Source organism: Osmerus mordax, chromosome 5, assembly GCF_038355195.1.
Source record: "Osmerus mordax isolate fOsmMor3 chromosome 5, fOsmMor3.pri, whole genome shotgun sequence".
Taxonomy (NCBI): Eukaryota; Metazoa; Chordata; class Actinopteri; order Osmeriformes; family Osmeridae; genus Osmerus; species Osmerus mordax.
The window spans coordinates 5,027,933-5,050,993 of NC_090054.1; the positions used below are offsets into that span (position 1 = coordinate 5,027,933).

Below are 23,061 nucleotides of genomic sequence, written 5' to 3' on the forward strand. Positions count from 1 at the left end.
GGTTATTTCCTTACCAAGGAGTTGGTCATCCGTTTCAGAGTGTTGAAAGTGCATCATTTCATCCTTGTTCTGCATGTGACTGCGCCTCTCCTACACACAGCAGCGATGCTAGTGAGTTCAGCTCCACCACAGTCAGCAGATCCCGACTCAGTTACTCATGTGTTCGCAGTGTGTGACGACTTCATGGATACGGTGCTTGCATCAGTAGAACACAAACATACTTGTATAGATTGTACGTGGGTGGTACGTTATTTTATTATAGTATTTATTATAGTCTCTGACCGAACTGGAAGACAGCGTTGCTGACTTCCAGGATCCAGCTGAACACGGACTTTCCCAGACAGACCCATATGAGCCATTGCCCTGGTTGTTACACAGACTTAACCTGAATCATACATTAACCCAACCATGGGCAAATCCACTTACAGCTACTCACAAAACTGTGTGTGTTTGAGAGAAAGAGAGTTCCAGTGAAAGGATTAGTGTGGTATGAATGCACTGGCAGTACAGAGCCTGTTGTGCAGTGTCTGTGTGTCTGTGTGTGTGTGTGTGTGTGTGTGTGTGTGTGTGTGTGTGTGTGTGTTAGAGAACTATGAGAAGAATGTTCAGGTCCTACCCAGGCCACAGAGTAGAGGCAGCATGTTACCCTGATGGCTTCTGGGATGTCAGTGTCACAGGACCTGGGGTGGGGCCGGGCAGGGGGCTGTGTGTGAGTGTGTGTCTACTTCACGTTGAACAGATGGGTTTCTCAGAGAGGTGTGAGGGTTACAGGAACACAGCTGTGACAAATGAAGGATGCAATAAGGATAATCCAAGGAAGAGAGAGAGGGAGGGAGAGAGAAAGGGGGGGAGAGAAAGGGAGTAAGAGAAAAGGAGGCAGAGGGTCCAAGGAAGAGAGAGAGGGAGGGAGAGAGAAAGGGGGGGAGAGAAAGGGAGTAAGAGAAAAGGAGGCAGAGGGAGAGAGGGAGATAAGGGGGGAGATAAGGGGGGAGAGGAGGGGATGGATAGAGAGAATGAATGAATGAATGAGAGAGAGAAAGGGGGAAGAAAAGGGAGAAAGAGCGAGAGAGAGACAGAGAGGAGGCAGAAAAAGGGCGCAAGAGATAGGGAATGAAAAAGGGGGGAGAGAAAGGGCAAGTCACAGTAAATCTGCAGGGTCCTGCTGTCATCAGTGTCAGATTCCACGCTGATAGCCATCTTCTTCCTCTGCTTTCACCTCCCTCCCCCATCCTTTCATCCCATCTCTCTCTCCCTGTTGCACTTCAGCCCCTTCACAGCCATCTGTGCTAAGCAGAAGTGTCTTCGCCTGCATGAAACATCATCCACCATCCAATACTCAAATCAGCTTCTCTTTGTCTTTCCATCTCTCTCTCGCTCTCTCTCTCTCTCTCTCTCTCTCTCTCTCTCTCTCTCTCACACGCACACACAAACACACACACACAGTAACACACACATCTTTGCTGTGGAGTGTACAGATTCTTCCACTCATCTTCCGGAGGTCTGTGATGCAGGTGTTGTTGAAATAGCATCCATCGACCTCGTCCGTTTTTAGACTTCAGTCCTGTAAACAATAATCAATCTCAATGAACCACACTGAGCCTTGATCCGGCAAACTATCCCTTTAATGAAGCTGTGACCTTGGCACACGAATGTGAACTGCAGGCAGACAGGACTGAAATAGGATAGTCGTACTATGACACTGCAGAAGTGATGGGACAGCCTAAAGGCTTATTTGTTGAGATCAGTGGTTCTCAATCCTAGTCCTCGGGACCCCCTGCCCTGCATGTTTTAGATATTTCTCTGCTCAAACACACCGGATTCAAATGAATGGGTCGTTATCAGGCCCATTTATTTGAACGTCTAAAACATGCAGGGCAGGGGGTTCCGAGGACCAGGATTGAGAACCACTGGTTTAGATCATGTTTTTGTCACTTTGTCTTTAAAGATGTCATGATAATAGAAGGATCTCATATTTCACACAGGTTTCACAAGTCTTCAGTAGCACATTTTAATCACGGTAGTTTGACCACCAACAGCTTTCATAAATGTTTCATCATGAACTACAATCCGCATAAAGACCCAATAAAGTGCTTTGTAACACATATACAAACATATGCTATGGTATATTCATTGTCAAGTACAAAATGTAATCATCTTTAAATCAGTTTTTGAATATCATTAAATATCATTACTTACAAAAATATTTGTTTAGAAAAAACGTTCAAAAAGAGAAACTCCGAACAACTTTGTATTCAAATGCAACTGGGAAATCATGACGGAGGGGGAAGCCAGTGAGACACACACACACACACACGACAGTCAATCCACAAGTACATAGCATGAAAAGGAAAACAGTACATTGGGTTTGGAACTTCAAACTGACCAGAGACGAACGTCGAGCAGGTGACCACAAGAAGGGACAGTTCAGTAAAACAATCTAGTGCCGTGACTGGACAGTACAATCCCTGCTAACTCCACCCCTGTGCCACATCTCATAGGAATCCCAATCATTCCAAGTGAAGAGTGCTTGTGTGTGTGTCTGCGTATGTGTTTGTTAGTTCATATTCATCAGTCAGTGGATCTACCACTGTGTCCTTGCCGGACTATACCATTTCAGGGAGGTGGGTTTCTAGTAGGCCTATTATTCTCTGAGAGCAGTGCCAGCTATGCTCAGTCCTCGTGCCACCTTCAGTATGGTTTGACCTGAGCCCGGGGGATGTGGTTCATGGCTATGTGGTTCCTGGGAGAACAGACACACATGGTTATCAGAGGTAAACGCAACCATCAAGAACAAGTGTGTGTGTATATGAGTGCATGTGTGTGGAATCATTTGTGTGTATGTGTGTGTGTGAGTCCATGTACGAGTGCATGTGTAGGTGCACGTGTATGTGTGTGTTTGTATGAGAGTATGTTTGTGTGTCACTCACTCAAAAACGTCACCTTGGTCCATCTTCCTGTAGTACTTGGCCAGTTTGATGGAGAAGATGATGCTGGGGATGAAGAAAAGCATGCACCATCCCAGGCTGAACCAGAACGCATTCTACACACACACACACACACAATAACAGCAACTTAAAATACATATAGATACTGAGTGACACACCTCAATCACACTGAGTAGCACATCTGATTGCTGGTGGATAAATATGTGGTTCTGAGGCTGATGAAGATGAGGACATATGGAGGAGGAGCAGGGGAAGCAGATGGGGGAAGAGGAGGAGGGTGAAGACGTCTTACCAGAGACTCCACCATGTAAGAACAGACAATGACCTCTGCTGTGTCCACAGCTCGTGCAACGGGTCCACAGCGACCCACCTGCTGTGTGATCTGCAGAAAACAAACACACACACCCAAACACACATTCAAACACAGATACACAAAATGTGCTATAAACTATATAGTACACAAAAATACACAAACTCCAACACCAAAATGTTGGTGTACAAGCTGGCTGTGACTCACCGTCATGTTGGCCCAGTCTGCATAGGTTATAAAGTACCCCATCTGACAGTCCACAAACCTTCTACTCTCCTGGGAGAGGAAAAGGAAGGAGAGAGAGTGTGTGAGAGAAAAAGATAGAGAAAGATAGAGGGAGAAGAGATGAAAGAAAAAGGGATAAAGTGGGCATGGGTAAGGGAAAGTAACAGCAAGAGGGAGAGGGTAAATTCCTCACATTCTCTAGCGACTCAAACTGAAAAGTCATGAGTCACGGTAAACCAATCACTGGTCACATTTCCCTCTAGCATTCTGGGTAATGTAGTATCTGGAAAACACACACATGCAGACACAGATTCATACAAGACACACACACACACACACACACACAAACATGCATACAAGCACAGATACACACACACACACACACACACACAAACACAGTTATACCCTGTATGACTGTAGCTAGGTTCGGCTAGTAGGCCTACATTACCAACCCTTCCCCTTTGATGGGATTAAGCTGCCACACCTTCCACAAAGGAACCAAACCATTTGACTTTAACATACGATGTATATGATATATAAATGCAGCAGTTGTTTCCCCATGTATGTAGCTGGTACTGAGAACTCACATTCTTAATGATGAGGGAGGTGTTTGTGTTGAGGAAGTCCTGAGCAGTCCCTACTTTCCTCAGCACATTCTCCACTGTGCCCTGGAAGGTAGAACCAAAGAGAGGAAGAGAGAGACGGAGAAAGACAGACAGCAAAAGAGAAATAGAGCGGGGGAGATGGAAGGAGAGACAGGGACAGAGAGAAGGTGAGAAACAGAGAGAGGGAGATGGAGCATGAGAGAGTAAGGGAGAAAGATGGAGAGAAACAGAGAGCGAGTGAGTGAGAGTTGATAAGTGGAGGAGTAGGAGAGCTAAATGTTTTTGTCAGTGCTGCTGACATGGATTCAGTGTGTTACCTAGGGTGACCAGATTTGAGTTTGTGAAAAAGTCGCGTTGACGGAGGGGGGGAGGGGGGGGTGTTGCTGGTCGTGCATTGCATGCTGCACTATCTGATCAAAATTATAGTTCTCTCTACAGTCAGAGGTCGCGCATGAAGGTGGAACGTAAGGGAGATACACTTTCCAAAACTTGTAAGGGCGTAATAGTTTGTGAAAGACCCAGAGAAACATATCCGACGAGGCAAAATCGCGGACAATTTTGGAATCCCTGCCGGACGCATTTTTTGGGTCTCGAAAAGAGGACATGTCCGGGTAAAAGAGGACGTCTGGTCATCCTAGTGTTACCTACATTAACTTGTGTTGCTATTGCATGGAGGGCCTGGATGGTAGAGTTCAGATTCACCTGGAAGAGAAGATGTGATCAGGTTTAGGGTTCAGACAGGCCGGAGAGATTGACACCCATCAGTTGAACAAAGTCATGGTAGGCTTCGCTAAAAGAGGCTTGGCCATGTTAATATGTGTTTGTCTAGGCTAGGCTAAGCTACGCTAGCCTGGGCTGGGATAGACTAGGCTAAAATAGGATACAATTTATTAGGAAGGATTAGGATAGGATAGACTAGGATTAGAATGGATATACTATGTATGAATATGCTTAGACTAGCTAGGCTAGGCTTGGAAAGGCTAAAATAGGCTAATCTAAGATAAAATACGCTTGGCTAAATAGATTCACCAATTGTGGGATGATGGTTGTATCTATATCATTCTGGATCCCCCTCAGATCTGCTGCCTCAGTCCTCAGCTCTGCTTGTATGGTGAGGTTAGGCTACAAGACAGAGGAACACACCGCATTAGCCTTCTAGCTCATAGAAATGACAATGGACACATACAGTCAACAATATTGCAGGACATTGTCTTTGAGGCTAATGAGAATATACCGGAATAGTCACTAAGTCCAATAAGAATCAACTTAAATATACAGTAGTCTTTGTTGGAAGCAGACCAGCCAAGTACCTGCCATGTGGCCAGAGAGTCCAGCTTGTCAGCTGTTGTGTTAATGTTGATCCTGGACATGTTGTTGATCTGCAAGATATGTAAACATGCTTGAACATTTGTCGTAAACATGTTATGATGATATAAACACACACACATACCAACATATATAGCCTGTAAATACACACTCACACACGCATGGACAATACCACAGGTACAGTAAATACATGCACACACACCCTTTGTTACCTGCTGGGTGACAACAGAGATGTCTATGTCCTTGGCCATGGATGAGAAACTGCTGAGCTGAGATCGTGTCTCTGGGGTCAGTAGAGTGATGGTGGGCAGGTTGATGGCATTACCCTCAAAGTTCTGCTGGATTTGCTCTGTATACTGTAGGAGGAGAGGTGAGGTGAGGTGAGGAGAGGTGAAGAGAAGAGGATAGTTGGCCGGTTATGTTATCTTTGAGGGGTTCCATTCTAGATTCACCTCTGTAGTATAAAGTATCTTGTGTTGGTGGAACAACTCGTCTTACCTTGGACACGTTGAGCAAATCGTTGAGGTTTATGAGCTCGTACAAGTGAAGGGTCGACCACAGGGGCATGTCCTGCTCACAGTCCCTACACACACACACACACACACATACACAAAAGAGGGCATGTCAGGCTACATGTAGATGTCTTTTCTATCAGACAATATAGATGCATACCTGTATGTGTGAGTGCGCATGTGTGTGTGTGTGTGTGTCTTTCTACCTACTTGTAAACCTCAGTGAGAGTGAGGTTAGATTGGAGACCCAGTGTCTCTGCCAGATTAAACCCAGGGATCAGGCCTGGAGTGTCAACCAGCTATGGGGGAAACACACAGGTTACTAATGCATCCATGTCCATGTGTGTGTGTGTCTGTGCGTGTGTGATGTGCCTGTGTGTACATGTGTAATTGAGCAATATGTTAGAACAAAAAAGTGTTAATAAGGGTGCGGTTCAGTTTCATTTCCATGTCGCCATCTCTCTTATCAGGAAACATGTCTCTGGAATTGTGAAACCTTTCTATGGATCTTGTGCATGTTGAGTCATTGGTATGCCGAGAACACCTCTGTGTGTGTGTGTGTGTGTTACCTGCAGCAGCTTCCCGTTGTGCCAGGGCTGACAGACCAGGGTGTAGACATTGCCGCCCAGCAGGAAAAGAACCAGCACCAAGAGCATGAACAGCCAGGAAAACAGGAAGCTCAACCCTGCACCTCTGCAACCACATCCAGGTCAGGGGTCACAGGATACAAGGTCAGTCATGAGACTTCAACAGGCCTAAACACAGTTTTATGTTTCTTAAAGTTTTTAGTAAAACTATCCAAGGAATGGAAAGTAAATAGAAAATAGCTTGTTTCATTCAATTTCATTCTATCATCCCGTATTATATTCCATGCTATCATAGTATATTATAGTAAAACATATTATTATAGTATATTATATTACATTTTACTATACTCTACTCAACTCTATTCTATATTAAATTAATGAGTATAATTCAGGGCTCACATCATGAAGAAGGAGCCCCCACAGTCTGAAGTTCCGGAGCGTTCCATCGGGTCATCCTTGGGCCTCAGACCCACTGGGCCCAGAAGCAGCCCCATCAAGTTACACACCACCACCAGCAACACCAAACAACACAGGGCCAAAAACACACTCCACCTGGATAGCACACACACACAGACAGACAAACACAAACACACACAAAGACTCTGAGTGACTGAGCATGTCTTCGCAAAATATCAGGAAGTGTGAGTGTCAAACAGTCATTATTATTTCACTTGTTTTTTTATTGTTCAGCTTGGTACTCCTTGTTGTTGATGTTTACCTGATGCGTTCAGCTCTCTCAGTCTCAGGTCTGTACTGGCCAACGTACTTCATCGCCTGTCCCAGTTCTTCAGCCAGGTTGCTCAGGGTGGACACAGGGATGTCACTAGTCACCTTGGAGATCTGGCTTTTAATATCCTCCAGTTGCTTTTTTACACCTGGCACACACACATACATTAGTTTGTAATGCAGTACTGCATACAACAACATTTTACAATGACTAGATACACAGTTCACTAAGGAAGCATTGTCAATTAAGTAATACACATGTTGTACAGAACTACCAGATCCTGTCTCTGCAGCATACTCACTTTTGACAGCATCCTTGGTGTCATTGGTCACTCTCTGGGGAATGTTCTGGAAGAAGGTTTCTCCCTGTAACAGTAGGACAGTCAGCTCTGGTCTGTACTGACGGCCTACAGACAGCTAAACCCCCGGACAGCTAACCCTCCAGACAGAAAGTTAGTCCTACACTACACACAGAAAGCTAGTCCTACATACAGCTAACACTACACACAGAAAGCTAGTCCTACATACAGCTAACACTACACACAGAAAGCTAGTCCTACATACAGCTAACACTACACACAGAAAGCTAGTCCTACATACAGCTAACACTACACACAGACAGCTAGTCCTACATACAGCTAACACTACACACAGAAAGCTAGTCCTACATACAGCTAACACTACACACAGAAAGCTAGTCCTACAGACAGCTAACACTACACACAGAAAGCTAGTCCTACATACAGCTAACACTACACACAGAAAGCTAGTCCTACATACAGCTAACACTACACACAGAAAGCTAGTCCTACATACAGCTAACACTACACACAGAAAGCTAGTCCTACATACAGCTAACACTACACACAGAAAGCTAGTCCTACATACAGCTAACACTACACACAGAAAGCTAGTCCTACATACAGCTAACACTACACACAGAAAGCTAGTCCTACATACAGCTAACACTACACACAGAAAGCTAGTCCTACAAACAGCTAACACTACACACAGACAGCTAGTCCTACGGACAGCTAACACTACACACAGAAAGCTAGTCCTACAAACAGCTAACACTACACACATACATCAAGTCCTACAGACAGCTAACAATACACAAAGACAGCAAATCCTACAGACAGCTAACACTACAGACAGCTAACCCCCAGACAGATAGCTAGGTCCACAGACAGACAGCTTGTCCTACAGACAGTTAATCCTAACCCTGCAAACCGACAGCTAACCCTATAGACAGACAGCTAGGCCAACAGACAGCTAACCCCAGCCAAGCCCTACAGACATATCCAGCATATTCATTACTATGGTTCCTGTAACAGACTACAGTTTTCTGTATGTATGGCCTCACTCACTCCCTCTGGTACATATATAACAATATGGACCTTGTAGACTTCAGCTTAAAGGTTATCAGTCTATCTGCTTTTCTTTCTATTTTTCCGCAAAGAGAAAAGCCAATCGATTGAGCATGCAGGTTCCAGCTGTTATTGGCTCATCAGTGGTTACACACGGGCTGACCTTCTCCTCTCTACACCGTTTAATTTCTGGGTCTCATTCTGGAATGTAGGGTGGTAGTGGGCGGAGGAACAGGAGGTTATATTACATGATGCTGTGGTTATTTTAGAAAAGGAAAAACAAGATATTACGGGATTTGATACTAAGCAGTCCAGTGTTTATGTGTGTATGTGTGTGCTGAGTATGTGTGTGTTTTGTCATCAAACTCACTCACCTCCTTCACTTTAGAGTTGAGATCAGCTTTATTGACCTTATCCACAGCAGACTGCAGCTCACCTAGATTAGGGGTCTGGGGCCATTCACACACACACACACACACACACACACACACACACACACACACACACACACACACACACACACACACACACACACACACACACACACACACACACACACACACACACACACACACACAAACACACACACACACACACACACACACACAAACGTTATAGCTCACTTTCAAATCCTGCATGTTATGTCTTTAAACTAGCAACAGGGGGCAGCAAATTCAACCTCCACCCCCCTCACCACAGCACTGATTATATTACATCCTATAGTTACAGAGCTGAAAGCACAGTTACAGAGCTGAATGCACTGTCAACAATCCACCTCAGGATTTCCTGTCTTCTAAACCATTAGTAGTTAATTGTTCCCATTCAGTAATCCAGCAGACCTATCAGATGTCTGGTCCTTCTTTGTTGGTTAGCTGTTCGACCCGTTTGACCGAGACAGGACAGTTGAGCCATTGTTAAACACAAGAGGCTGTTCCTAGCTGTTTGTCATACTGTGTGCGTGTGTGTAAGTGTCTAAATGTCTGCTTGTGTGTTTGTTCATAGTTGTGGTTTTGCTGAAATTAAATCCTACCACAGTGGATATTGGTGGGGTTTTAGTTAAAGTAGGACCTAATTTGTCCTCAATTAAGTAAATTCATACTTTACTTAAACTTTACGCAATTAAGTAAATTCATACTTTACTTAATTGTATAAGGAGAGGAGTTTCCTAATTTCTTCCTTCCCATACTCCTGTGTTAAATATGATCTGAAATGCTTGATTGATGTTTAATATTACAGCCATTTCCTGCAATATAAACGCTCATAAAAACTCATAAACGCAATGACCCAAGAAGTAGTAGTTCTATAAACAATTTGTATGGCTTGGTAGTTTCTAAGACAACGTTTATGACAGTATTATAGGTACCAAGTAACTAGTATAGTACATTATAGTATAGCATTATAGTATAGTATGGTATGGTATTCAGCACAGTACCGCACAGTTCATTATAGTATAGTATATAATATGGTATGTAATGGGATGGGATAGTATACAGTAAAGCACAGCTCATTACAGTATAGTATTACAGTAGTATAACAGTATAGTATAGTAGGGCATAGTGTGGTACAGTGCGGTACATGTCAGTGTTACTCACAGTCAGGGAGGTGTCCAGGTTGAGTCTCTGCAGGTCTGGCTGGGCCTCAGTACAACCAGCACAGTCAGGGTTCGACAAGGTTCTGTTTAAACGGTCCTTCACTGCGCTAACGTTAGCCTGGACCACCGCCACTCTGCTCACAACCGCAGACAGAGACAAGTTCAACTGGCCCAGGAGGACGTTGGTGCTGTTGGCCACTGCACGCATACACACACACACACACAAACAAACAAGCAAACACATAAACACACACACAAACACATACGGACACAAACACACACACAGAGACATTATTTAGGACAGACGTAGAGAAAAATACAGTTGACTGAAATTGAACACTGTATATGTATCCCCCCCCCTCACACACACACACACACACACACACACAGTGTGGCATACCTTGGGCCACAACTCTGACTGACTGCAGCGCTGCATTGAGCGGTCCCTCCAACGCTTTCTGGATCTCTTTACCAAGGAGTGGACCAATGGCTGATGGATGAGAGCGCATCAGTACAGTACAGTATAGTACAGTATAGTTTATTATAGTATGGTACAGTTAAGTATAGCTTATTATAGTATAGTATACTGAAGCATAGTGTAGTTTAGTTCATTATAGTAGAGTATGCAGACAGATAGACAGACGGTCAGACGGACAGACAGACGGTCAGACGGACAGACAGACAGACAGACAGCTTACCATTCAGGCTATTGGACACCTCATCAACCGTCTTGTAGCTCTCATTCAGAACATGGTCAACTTCCTGTGGAGAAAACCAGGATTATACACACACACCTACAATAACACATATGCGCACGCAGGTGTTTAATAACACCACCCAACTCAGAGATGAATGATTGACTCACTTTTCTAATAAATCACCATAAAGCTGGCAGAAAAGATAAACCCTCCCTCCCTCCCTCTCTCTCTCCCTCTCTCTCTCTCTCTCTCTCCCTCACTCCCTCACTGACTCAGTGTTCCATGTAAGTGAGTGTGTTGACACACACTGTAAAAAAAACAAGCACACCCTACAATTTCTGGGGAGATTGTAGGGTGTGCTTGCTTGAGTCGGTTGCACAGGGGTCCGTTTTTACATTTTTACAACTGATATTTCTGTATATTTTATATAAAAATGCATACTTATTATTTATAAAGATTCCATAGATTTAAAAGCATTTTTTTTGCTGCTCATTTACAACTGAAAATACGAGTGAAGTGTAGAATGAAATAGATGTCTTCTCATTTCCCCTACAAGAGGCAGCCTCATCGTTGAATCAAAACGAATAAATTTGGCAGACCGGTGTAAAAATTGACCTAATCTCTATGACTTAAACGTCCTTTTAAGTTTTTCCCTTCTCGTGATATTTTCAAGCATTTAGCCTACTCATATTGCATTCATTCATGAATAAAGAACCCCCTTTGAAGATTATTCTACGACGTTACCGGCAGTAGAAGATTGAATCGCGATTCAAACAGTACCACCTGCTAACTGAAAATATGCCCCCCAAAACGTAAATAAGCTTGACATTTATTTAGTGGAAAATCGCTCATTCATAAAAAGTTCACTGGTAGCGACCATTGTCAGTAACAACGCAAAATGCGATATAGCCCTGTGTGGAGAAGCTGCCCCGGTAAATTGTACTACTACGGTACAGTACTAGACTACTGCTGTGTTCGTCTTGGTAGCAATTGCGTTGGTTGAATTGGATTTAACGTTCCGTTGTACGGTTTAGGCTGAAATTAATTATTTTCATGAACAGATTGACAATGTTTAGGCTGTGGCAATGAAGTTCAGGTTAGTAGTTAGATAGACTTTTGATTTAAGTAAGGAGAGTGCCGAACATGTTCTGTCGCTGTTTGACTTCCTAAACAGCTGTCTAGTGTACATGTTTTTGTAGTGTGTCTCGCGTAAGCTACAGCGTTGCAGTGAGCTACACTGGTTTGAAACCACAGGTAATGGTAATTTCACCAACAAATCGTTTACTAATGTCAGAATAAATCCTACAACGAAAATGTATATGTGAGGAATGTTTATTTTAACGATTGAAAACAGATACATCATAGACCACTGTAGTATGTGTTGCCCGGGCAACACAGGCTAATGTCATGATGCTAATACTTCAGTGAAATGGTAGACTACTGTTTCCGAAAGTAGATGTACTTCCTTAATAATATCAGCTTATATTGTACATTACACATCACAATTGTGTGTCATATCACAAAGTAAAATGAGTAAATAGTTATCACCCTGGCCTCGTTTCTTGTGGCGCTTCTGCAGCTGCCTTGCAGTAAAGCTATAGTTAGCCTAGCTATCCCCCAAGTTAACAGATGCGAAACGAATGTTCTGCCAAAGGTAGTCACGCGTGTTTTCGTGACGTTAGTGACGCAGTGACGTTAGTAACGTCAGTGACTGTGGCTAGCAAATTAGCCACCGTTAGCTTCACTTTTCGCCACAAAAACTTAACTTAAGCCTAAACCATGCAACGGAACGTAAATTCCAATAGAAGCAACTCAATCGCTACCAAGACGAAACTTTTGACACCTACGTTGTCTATGTAGGCCAAATATTGACAGAGTTTTAGGGGGGCAAAAAGAATAATAATAATATATATGTGAGAGAACAAAGGTTGTGCTCTCGCCGAAGGCTTGAGCACACCCAATAATAATATATATGTGAGAGAACAAAGGTTGTGCCCTTGCCGAAGGCAAAGCACACCCAACTAGAGAGGATACAATTTCTGGGGAAATTGTAGGGTGTGCTTGCTTGCGTCGGTTGCACAGGGGTCTGTATATTTTATATAAAAATGCATCGGGCCTACTTATTATTTATAAAGATTACATAGATTTAAAAGCATCTTTTTTTTGCTGCTCATTTACAACTCAAAATACGAGTGAAGTGTAGAATGAAATATGATGTCTTCTCATTTCCCCTGCAAGAGGCAGCTGACAGGCTGAATCAAAACGAATACATTTGGCAGACCGGTGTAAAAATGGACCTAATCTCTATGACTTAAACGTCCTTTTAAGTTGTCCCTTCTCGTGATATTTTCAGGCATTTAGCCTACTCATATTGCATTCATTCATTAATAAAGAACCCCCTTTGAAGATTATTCTACGACTTTACCGGCAGAAGATGGAATCGCGATTCAAACAGTACCATCTGCTAACTGAAAATATGCCCCCAAAAACGTAAATAATCTTGACATTTATTTAGTGGAAAATCGCTCATTCATAAAAAGCTCACTGGTAGCGATCATTGTCAGTAACAACGCAAAATGCGATATAGCCCTATGTGGAGAAGCTGCCCCGGTAAATTGTACTACTACGGTACAGTACTAGACTACTGCTGTGTTCGTCTTGGTAGCGATTGCGTTGGTTGAATTGGATTTAACGTTCCGCTGTACGGTTTAAGCTGAAATTAATTATTTTCATGAACAGATTGACAACGTTTAGGCTGTGGCAATGAAGTTCAGGTTAGTAGTTAGATAGACTTTTGATTTAAGTAAGGGGAGTGCCGAACATGTTCTGTCGCCTTTTGACTTCCTAAACAGCTGTGTAGTGTAGATGTTTTTGTAGTGTGTCTCACGTAAGCTACAGCGTTGCAGTGAGCTACACTGGTTTGAAACCACAGGTAATGGTAATTTCACCAACAAATCGTTTACTAATGTCAGAATAAATCTTACAACGAAAATGTATATGTGAGGAATGTTTATTTTAACGATTGAAAACAGATAACGCTACATCATAGACCACTGTAGTATGTGTTGCCCGGGCAACACAGGCTAATGTCATGATGCTAATACTTCAGTGAAATAGTAGACTACTGTTTCCGAAAGTAGATGTACTTCCTTAATAATATCAGCTTATACTGTACATTACACATGACAATTGTGTGTCATATCACAAAGTAAAATGAGTAAATAGTTATCACCCTGGCCTCTTTGCTTGTGGCGTTTCTGCAGCTGCCTTGCAGTAAAGCTATAGTTAGCCTAGCTATCCCCCAGGTTAACAGATGCGAAACGAATGTTCTGCCAAAGGTAGTCACGTGTGTTTTCGTGACGTTAGTGACGTAGTGACGTTAGTAACGTCAGTGACTGTGGCTAGCAAATTAGCCACCGTTAGCTTCACTTTTCGCCACAAAAACTTAACTGAAGCCCAAACCATGCAACGGAACGTAAATTCCAATAGAAGCAACTCAATCGCTACCAAGACGAAACTTTTGACACCTACGTTGTCTATATAGGCCAAATATTGACTGAGTTTTAGGGGGGCAAAAAGAATAAAAAGAATAATAATAATAATAATATATATGTGAGAGAACAAAGGTTGTGCCCTTGCCGAAGGCAAAGCACACCCAATTACAGTACTTTTTCTGTAAATTATACATAAAATACAGATAGAAAGACAATGGCAAAATTTAAATGTATATATTTACATTAAAATTAAAGCAAAATATTGTTACTTAAAAATACACTAAAATTTCACAATTCAAGGTTCCTATGTCTAAACCAAAGAAGTTATTAAGAAATTATTTGTCCGTGGGATGAAAAATATCTGCAAAATAACTGTTAAAATAGCTAGTTTTGAGTGGAAATATGTGTTTTAACAGAACATTTTGTTGAAAATGTTATTAATATTTGAAAAAAAACACAGAAATTTTAGTGTATTTTTACGTAACAATATTTTGCTGTAATTGTAATGTAAATATATAAATTAACATTTTGCCATTGTCTTTCTATCTGTATTTCCTGTCATTCAGAAATACAGAAAAAATCACGTATAATTTACAGAAAAAGTACTGTAATTTAATCTTCTTTTTTTTACAGTGCAGATGTGGTGGCGTATACGTGGGCCGCCTGGATCAAAGTCCAGGGCTTATTTTTACTCCCAGCACCCCCCTGATAAAATATGGTCCCGCGGCGATGCGACTAGCCATATTTCTTACTTGTAAGTTACATTGGCATAAAGTAATTTATATTGTATGTGTTTTGATTAGACCTAAACGTAAAACTAACTCCCGTTACTTCACCACTAGACATTCCCGTTATTAGACAAAGGACTTGATTCTTTCTCCTCCCCCTTCCCGCTCTTTCCATCTGACCCATTGTATGTTTTGTTTCATGTGTTAGCCCATCAAACTCTTACTAAAACCAATAACATATTTCCATTACTGTTCATTATACGTAGTTCAATTTATTCCAATAAATAATTGTGATCAATTTTAACTGCGTATTCCGAGCCCTCATTTTATTTGATCTGCTCTACACTTAGAACGAATTCATTCCTTAATATGAGACTAATTATTACATATTAAACATAGGATCCCTTAATGTCTTTAAACCAATATTAAGGTGGTCCCCCAATTAACAGGATACTTTATTATAAATAAAGTATTTTTATCTTAAACGAGCAAACCCCGCTACAGTAGGCTACCTTACCTTGGGAAGACTGATGAGGTAGGTATGGAGGTTGTCCAGTGTGTTATTTATCTCGACTGTAATGTGATCCACACTGACTTTGAGGGACTCGTTGCTCCTGAACATGCAAATATTCCCAGCACTGGACACACACACACGCACACACAAACATACACACACATACACAAAAGAAAATAGGTTAATGAGCACCTAACATAGTAAAATACAACATAAATTATTAATTTTTTATTTCTCTCCCACTCTCTCTTTCTTTCTCACACATACCCTCTCATGCTCTCTCTCACTCTCTCCCAGTCCCACTCAATGTCTCTCACTTTTCTCAATCTCTCTCACCCAGTCTCCCTCGCTCTCTCTTCCTCGGACCCACTCTCTCCTTCTCACTTTCTTTCACACACTCGTTTTCGCTCTCTCTTTCCCTCTCTCTCAATCTCTCACACTCAATCAATGTATCTCTCCCTCTCTCTCTCTCTCTCTCTCTCTCTCTCTCTCTCTCTCTCTCTCTCTCTCTCTCTCTTTCCCTTTTCTCCCCTCTCTTACAGTAGGATCAGTGTAGTGATGAGTGTGCAGCAGTAGAGTCCTCGTCTGTGACAGTGGAGGCTAGATGTCTGCTGTTGGTACATGCGCCCGCCACAGTTGCCACAGCAACGGCAGCATGCCATGATGAATCCAACCAGGGGCATGAGGACAATGTAGAGGATCCCGATGGCAGCACACACCAGGAAGCCCACCTCGTAGACCAGGAACTGGACACACACACAGACACACAGAGATATGCACACAGACACACACATTTACATAGGCACACACAAATAGACACACATGAAAATGACAACCATCACAATGAGTCAGTTGTCTGGTCACACATAACACAATAGGTAGACAACTACCTCAAAATGTTGGGAATTTTACATTGTGAAATGTAAAATTCTATTCTAGGGCCAAGTCATGAGTTGTGATCACAGATACTTGACACCTCTCAGGCTCACTACAGGCGGCTAGACAATAGGGAATGAGATAAACCAATGGTGGCCACCATAAACAGGGACATACACAGACATGCACACACACACACATAGATATTGAGGCACACCACACATAGACCCCCAAACACACAAACCAGACAAAAACTCACATTCCCACAGGATGAGGGAATGTTACCTGGTATTTTCTCAAGTTACTTCTGTGACCTTCACACACTCACACACACACATTTACATTTACATTTTGTCATTTAGCAGACGCTCTTATCCAGAGCGACTTACAGTAAGTACAGGGACATTCTCCCCGAGGCAAGTAGGGTGAAGTGCCTTGCTCTAGGACACAACGTCATTTGGCACGGCCGGGAATCGAACTGGCAACCTTCAGATTACTAGCCCGCTTCCCTCACCGCTCAGCCAACTGACGCCCAGTTACACCGGGCGTCAGGTGTAACCGGTGTAACCAGGTGTAACCGTTGACACATACTCACACACACTGAAACAGACATACACACTGAACAAACACACACGCACACACACACCTCTTTGATGGTTTCCTGGTCAGATAAGGTGTTGGGATGCTGAACAGCTTTCAACACAAGATCTGGTAGAGAGGAGAAGGAAGGGGTGCTGTGAGATTTCTTCTTTGTGGTTTATCAACAACTGAACAAAGGATTAGCTGACGGTAAGGTACAGTACACACACAACATGTCGTAAAAAGGACCGACATCATACTCTGAAGATCAGGTGTCCCATTTGACATCTTCCCTCTGAACTCCAACTCTTTCTCTCTCTTCCCGGTTGCTCCTCCTCTGCCTCCCTCTCTACTTTTCCTTATCTCTCCCCCTCTCTCTTAATCCTTTCCTCTCACTCTTTCTCTCCCCTCCTCAATTTCTCTCTGGGTCTCCCTTTCTTTTTATCTTCCATTCTACCAGCGGTCCCATCTCACGCTACAGTCCCCCGTGTCAACGTCACACCTCAACACACAGTGGACTCAAAATCCAACACTTTACAACACTGCAGGCCTCGAACGGTTGTGGTCCATTGTTGCAATAAGGAAGTCTGCTAGTCAAGGTTATTGTTGTGGCCACCCAGGTGGTAACTGTAATTGCGTAGGGGGAAGCAACTGGTTGCTACCTCGTCAGGTGTCAGAGAAGGAGAAGCAGAAGAGAAGGCTTCTCTGTCGTATTTCTCTCCATTCTACAGTCTCTTTCTCTTCCAATAACTCTCTCCATCTCTCTACTGGCAGGTTCCTTCTATGCTAATTGCATTAGAGGTGTGACTGTACTCTTCTGTGTTAACAATCAGAATCAGAATCAGAAAGGGATTTATTCGCCATGAAAGTTTGCACAGACAAGGAATTTGCTTTGGCAGGAAGGTGCATACAATAAACATATACCTAAAATTTAAATTAGTGGACTAACTATACTAAGGGTACATAAACTAGCAGTACAATCACCAAACTCTCAGGGCACTACTGCACACACACACACACAAGGGCGTAGTGTGTGTGTGTGTGTTGGGGGGGGGGGGAGAAGTAACCCCCACCCACCCAATATTCAAATGACAACAATGTTTGAATACTATTAATGTTGTATTATGTTACTTCAACACCCCCACTGTTCAAACCAAATCTACTCAATCTACCTTGTACACACACCTTATATGCATACCCTCCACTCCATGGCCTCTGTTTGTTTCTCTCTCACACACACACATGCAGTCTTTTTCCGTCACACACCCTCTCTCTCTCTCCCCCCCCCTCTCCCTCCCCCTCCTTCTCTCTCACTCTCTCTCTCCCACTCCCTCCTTTTCTCTCCCTACCCCTCCCTCTCTTTCTCTTCTTCCTCCTCCCCCCTCTCTCCCTCTCTCCCCCTCCTGAAGAGGGTCTTACACAGGTCACATAGAGGAGTGACACATGGGGTGTGGCCAGATACCGTGACCAGATCTGCTTTCCACCCCGAGGGCGAGGAGCATCTGTAGTCCAGACAGGATCATCACATTCTAAAACTCAGCAGTCTGAACTACATATCCCATCAGTCATTGTTGGGTGTCATGGCATTGTCTGCTGCTTGTTAATCACTGACCAAGATATAAACAAGCAAAGTTGCTTGATTAAAAGTACAAAGTGTACACAAGACTTCCCAGAGACGATAGATACAACCCCAGAGATAAGAGGAGGCGTTTGGGGAGATGACATCACGGTGGCTGATACTGAGTCTGTGAGGGTGAACAGAGACGGGATGCAGGTAGACATGCTGGCAGGTGACACATGCCGGTGGCATGTAGTCTGGCTAATAAGGAGAATCAAAATCCAGTCCTTAGAACTGCTACCAGAGTAGAACGCCAGGAAGGGGGAGTGAGAAAGAGATAGATAGCAAAGAGAGAAAGGGAGGGGTGAGAGAGAGAGGGAGACAGCAAAGAAAGAGAAGGAAAGAGAGGGGGCGAGGGAAAAGAGAGGGAGAGAAAGGGAGAGAGAAGCTTATGGTAGATTTAAAACGAAGGCGTCTCTAAGTGGATCAGCTTGTACACCAACACAGGACAGAAAGTTTAAACAACTGTTGATAAGCTGCCACTAGCCATGAACACGAGGACTATGCTTTTAGGAAAACCTTTAACACACACTGATGTGCCAGAGTCCAACCTAGGAGTGTGTTTACTCCAAATAAAGGTGTGTATGTGCCTGCCTAAAGTTCCGTCTCTCTTGTTTGTCCGCTTAGATCAATACCAACCAGTAAGACTCAGGATTATGAGAAAATACTTTGTGTAACAAATACTCTGACAATTATCACATTTCTATGGACCGTTTGGGTGTTGGATATGGACACAAAGTCCTGAGTCATGCACGTATTCAGCACCTTAGAAAGGTGCCTACCAAGTTAACCATTGACAAAGTATTTCTCTGTACACACAGTCTGCGTCAAGTCTTAAATTTAGTTTCTGTTTGCGGAAAAGAATCAATTAGGTGAACTAAGAGTTGACCTTTGACCCGAGGGATGGTAAACACAAGCTTAGTATTTGTCAGTGATTTACATAATGACCACAGAGTTAACCAGAGGGAAACATTTGGTGAGTGCTTGGACCTGCCCAGTCCCCTGTTTGCACGCAGTCAACAATCTGCACGTCATCACTTAATAAATGGTTAGCGTTAGGGTAAGGATATATGCATGATAATAATATGTGTGTAATGTTAACCTATCAACATCTTTTAATCAATAAAATGCCATCTACAAGTGGACTACTCAATTAAAGGGTTATAAACTGTGGGCCTATCATTCCCATTGTAAGGTTAGAACTCTCTTTGGTTACTGTTGAATTCTTGACTTGTGATTGAACTGTGCTATCACCATATGCATCATTTTAAGTTTCCCCTTAAAAAAAATTGGTTTTCCGCAAAACCTTTGGATTGTTCTCTAAAACCTTTGGTACCTTTGGAACTTTCTCGGAAACCTATGGAATCTTGTACAACCCTTTTGCCTAGGAGTAGTCAAGGAGAAGAACATCACTGACCTTTAGGGAAGGGGTTGGGCTGGACGGTGTGAAGGAAGGACTGGACCACCCCCGACATGAAGCCCAAGTCTGTGTCCAGCTTCGGGGTGTCCTGGTACTGGGCATGGTTGAGCCCCATGGGGCTGGATCCGCTTGGACATGGCACTGGGCTAGGGGCAGGTTGGGCAATGCTGAGTCCCAGGAGGAGCACTCCTAGCCAGGCCTGAAACATCCTGGCGCTGGCCTCTAGCTTCCAGGACCTCCATAGATTCCTATGCAGTCCCATGGCTGCCTCTGTGGGTGATGAGACACACTGGGGAGATGTGAGCAGGGTTGAAGAGATGCAGAGAGATCACCTCATGGCACTACCTCTCCCTGGCTGGGCCTGTAGACAGACACACACACAGTAGTAGTGAATGAGGTGTGGCTACTAAGTAAATAATTTGTTGAAGAGAGAGAACAGGTAAAAGGCAGAAGGCTGCGGTCCCCGGCAGAAGGCTGCGGTCCATCAGGACCAATACCTCACGCCACAAAAACAGTTTCTTCCCTTCCGCTGTTGGCCTCTTCAACAAGGCCAAGGGACCACACTGACTCTAATGACTTCCTGCTTAAAACACATTGCTTTTTGCACTGCATTACACAATTGTATCTTGTACATTTGTATTTTTTGTAATATTTGTATTTTTGTATTTTTATATACACAACATAACTTGCACAAATGATAAACGATCATAAAAAGTTCCGTGGTCAAGCATGTGCCCTGGACATCTGTGAGTAAACGCCTAATATTTACATTGCCGCAACCTTTTAGTCACATATTTCACACTTGCCTTTTCACAGGACAGCTGACTAAGGATGCAATCAATTTACTGTAACTCAAACATTGTTTACTATCAGTACATGGGGTTGTGGGTGTATGTGAGTTTCTGGGTGGCCACAGGTACCAGCATCTACTTTGTGACGAGACTAAGTCAGTCTTTAAGACAGAGCTGAAACCGTAATCTTGTCTGTTTACTAAGGACATGATGACACTGAGAATTCTCTCTTGGTTAGATGATAAGGCTTTTCTTTTCCACTGTTATCACCACAAACAGTCTCCCCAACGGCTCCCACTATCTGTGAGATATTATGCTCGGGAAATTACAATTCTTTGTTATCCATGTATTCATATTCAAATAAAGTGGCAATTGAGAGAGAGAGGGAGAGAGAGAGAGGAACAGGGCGAGAGCGTAAAAGATAAACTATGAGCTGAGGACAACACCCCACTGCTTTGTACAGTATAAACAGACACTCAGAGAGACTTAAAAACAGAGAGAGGCAGAGAGAAGCAGACAGAAGCAGATACAGTCAGAGTCAGACACAGAGGCAGAGGCACTCAGAGGCAGAGACAAAGGTAGAGGTAGAGGCAGAGAGAGTCAAAGATAAACTTTGAGAAGACAACTCACTGGTTTTTACAATATAAACAGACACTCAGAGTGACTGAGGCAGAAAGAGGCAGACAGAGGCAGTTCCAGTCAAAGGCAGAGGCAAACAGAGGAAAACAGAGTCGGAAGCAGAGACAAACGCAGTGATAGAGGCAGATTCAAGGAAAGATTAGACTGCTTGATGGCTGTGTGCTGCATGTATACTTGTCTAATGTAGTCTCTATGTTTGTCACAGAAAACAAACCCTCAGACACTTCCCAGTTCCGACCTCACACAAGCAGCCTCTACCCTGGGGGTGTTTATCTAGCTAGCTAGACCCCCCCCCCCTTTCCACTCAGAGTCCCTGAGCGTTTTCCAACACAGGAGGAGATTGGGAAGAGAGGAGAAGAAAGAGGTGAGGGGGTAGAGAGCAGACATGTGGGAATAGAAAGGTGAGGACTCAAAACAAGGTAGGGGAAGAAGAGAAGGGTTGGGAGAGGAGTGGAAAGGTGAAAAGGGGGAAGTACAAAAAGAGGGAGAGACAGGATAGAGAACTTTACCTTTACTTCTTGGGGGTGCAGCTGGTATAGGTGAGGCTCTGCAGTTGGAAGAGTAGAGGACAGATGCCAGGTGTGTGTGATTCGGCTTTCTGGTCTAGTCTGCTTCTGTGTGTGTGTGTGTGTGTGTGTGTGTGTGCGAGTGTGTGTGCGTGTATGGGTGTGCGTGGTCTACAAAAACTGAGGGAGGAGAATGTTGGTCCCAGGAGAAACCCCACAGGCTGCGCTATCTCTGGGAAGCTGAAGTGGACTGGCTCCGTGCTTGGTGAACGCGGTCACTATGAGAAAGAGGGAGGGAACGAGGGATCAGAAGAGGGAAGTGGGAGGGTCCTAACGGAACAGAGAGAAAGAGAGAGTCATGAGAAGAGTGGAGAGAGGGAGGGAGGGGGAACTAAACACATAAGTTGGTGCTGGTACTTACCTCGGAGAGCACAGAAACGTACGCAAACAGCTGTCTTTTTTCTTGAATCAGTACAGTCAGAAAAGAGAGGCCGGCACTGTCATACAAAAAAGAAATCAGGCATTTAGAACTTTCTATTAAGTCAAAGTGTTGTCCAGCACTGTCCTTCACCATGGATTCAACACAAAGGAAGTTACATATTTTGAAACAAATGTCTCAAGAATGACAGTTCATGCTCATAGTTCCTGAAAAACTCTCATACAGTATGACCTGAGTGGTGTAGGTTTCAAGTTATCATGTTCTCATCAGGTACATTCCTTCCCACCTGACACAGCCTTCCACTTAGCTATGGCAATGTGTTCTAACATGTAAACACATTGCAAATATGCAGCACTAAATGTGTTCCAATCACTGACAGCACAGGGAGGGGGTTAAGACAAACGTTTTGGGGATTGTGTCGACTTATGATTCCAACAAAAACAACCATTCTGACCAAATCAAATCAAAATGTATTTGTATAGCCCTTTTTACAAGCAATGTCACAGAGGGCTTCACATACGCCAATGGATCTGCCCTTCAACCAACCTAAACCCTCAAGGAA

At 43.4% G+C, this 23,061-nt stretch overlaps 1 protein-coding gene across 1 annotated transcript; it reads right to left on the minus strand.

The window, feature by feature from the left end:
- Positions 1–1,599: 1,599 nt before the first annotated feature.
- prom2 (prominin 2) lies at positions 1,600–22,223 on the minus strand. The gene is made up of 24 exons (XM_067236248.1): positions 22,064–22,223; positions 20,122–20,485; positions 17,154–17,215; positions 16,172–16,377; positions 15,635–15,755; positions 10,896–10,959; positions 10,598–10,687; positions 10,199–10,395; positions 8,981–9,055; positions 7,539–7,602; positions 7,229–7,385; positions 6,910–7,062; positions 6,493–6,616; positions 6,134–6,222; positions 5,910–5,994; positions 5,624–5,767; positions 5,396–5,464; positions 5,115–5,207; positions 4,734–4,787; positions 4,068–4,148; positions 3,463–3,531; positions 3,238–3,327; positions 2,928–3,040; positions 1,600–2,740 (listed from the first exon to the last, which is right to left on the minus strand). Exons 2-24 carry the CDS (start codon positions 20,384–20,386, stop codon positions 2,689–2,691), a joined length of 2,517 nt encoding a protein of 838 aa, XP_067092349.1. The 5' UTR covers positions 20,387–20,485; positions 22,064–22,223; the 3' UTR covers positions 1,600–2,688.
- Between the last annotated feature and the right edge of the window lie 838 nt (positions 22,224–23,061).

What these genes read in the sequence shown, in the direction of transcription:
- prom2 (XM_067236248.1), bottom strand. Translation starts at nt 20,386, where the DNA reads ATGGGACTGCATAGGAATCTATGGAGGTCCTGGAAGCTAGAGGCCAGC. An exon ending in GGGGGCTCCTTCTTCATGAT is followed by an intron (nt 6,617 to 6,909) that starts GTGAGCCCTGAA and finishes ATGTGGTTGCAG; the next exon opens with AGGTGCAGGGTTGAGCTTCC. An exon ending in CCTCCCTCATCATTAAGAAT is followed by an intron (nt 3,532 to 4,067) that starts GTGAGTTCTCAG and finishes TTCCTCTCCCAG; the next exon opens with GAGAGTAGAAGGTTTGTGGA.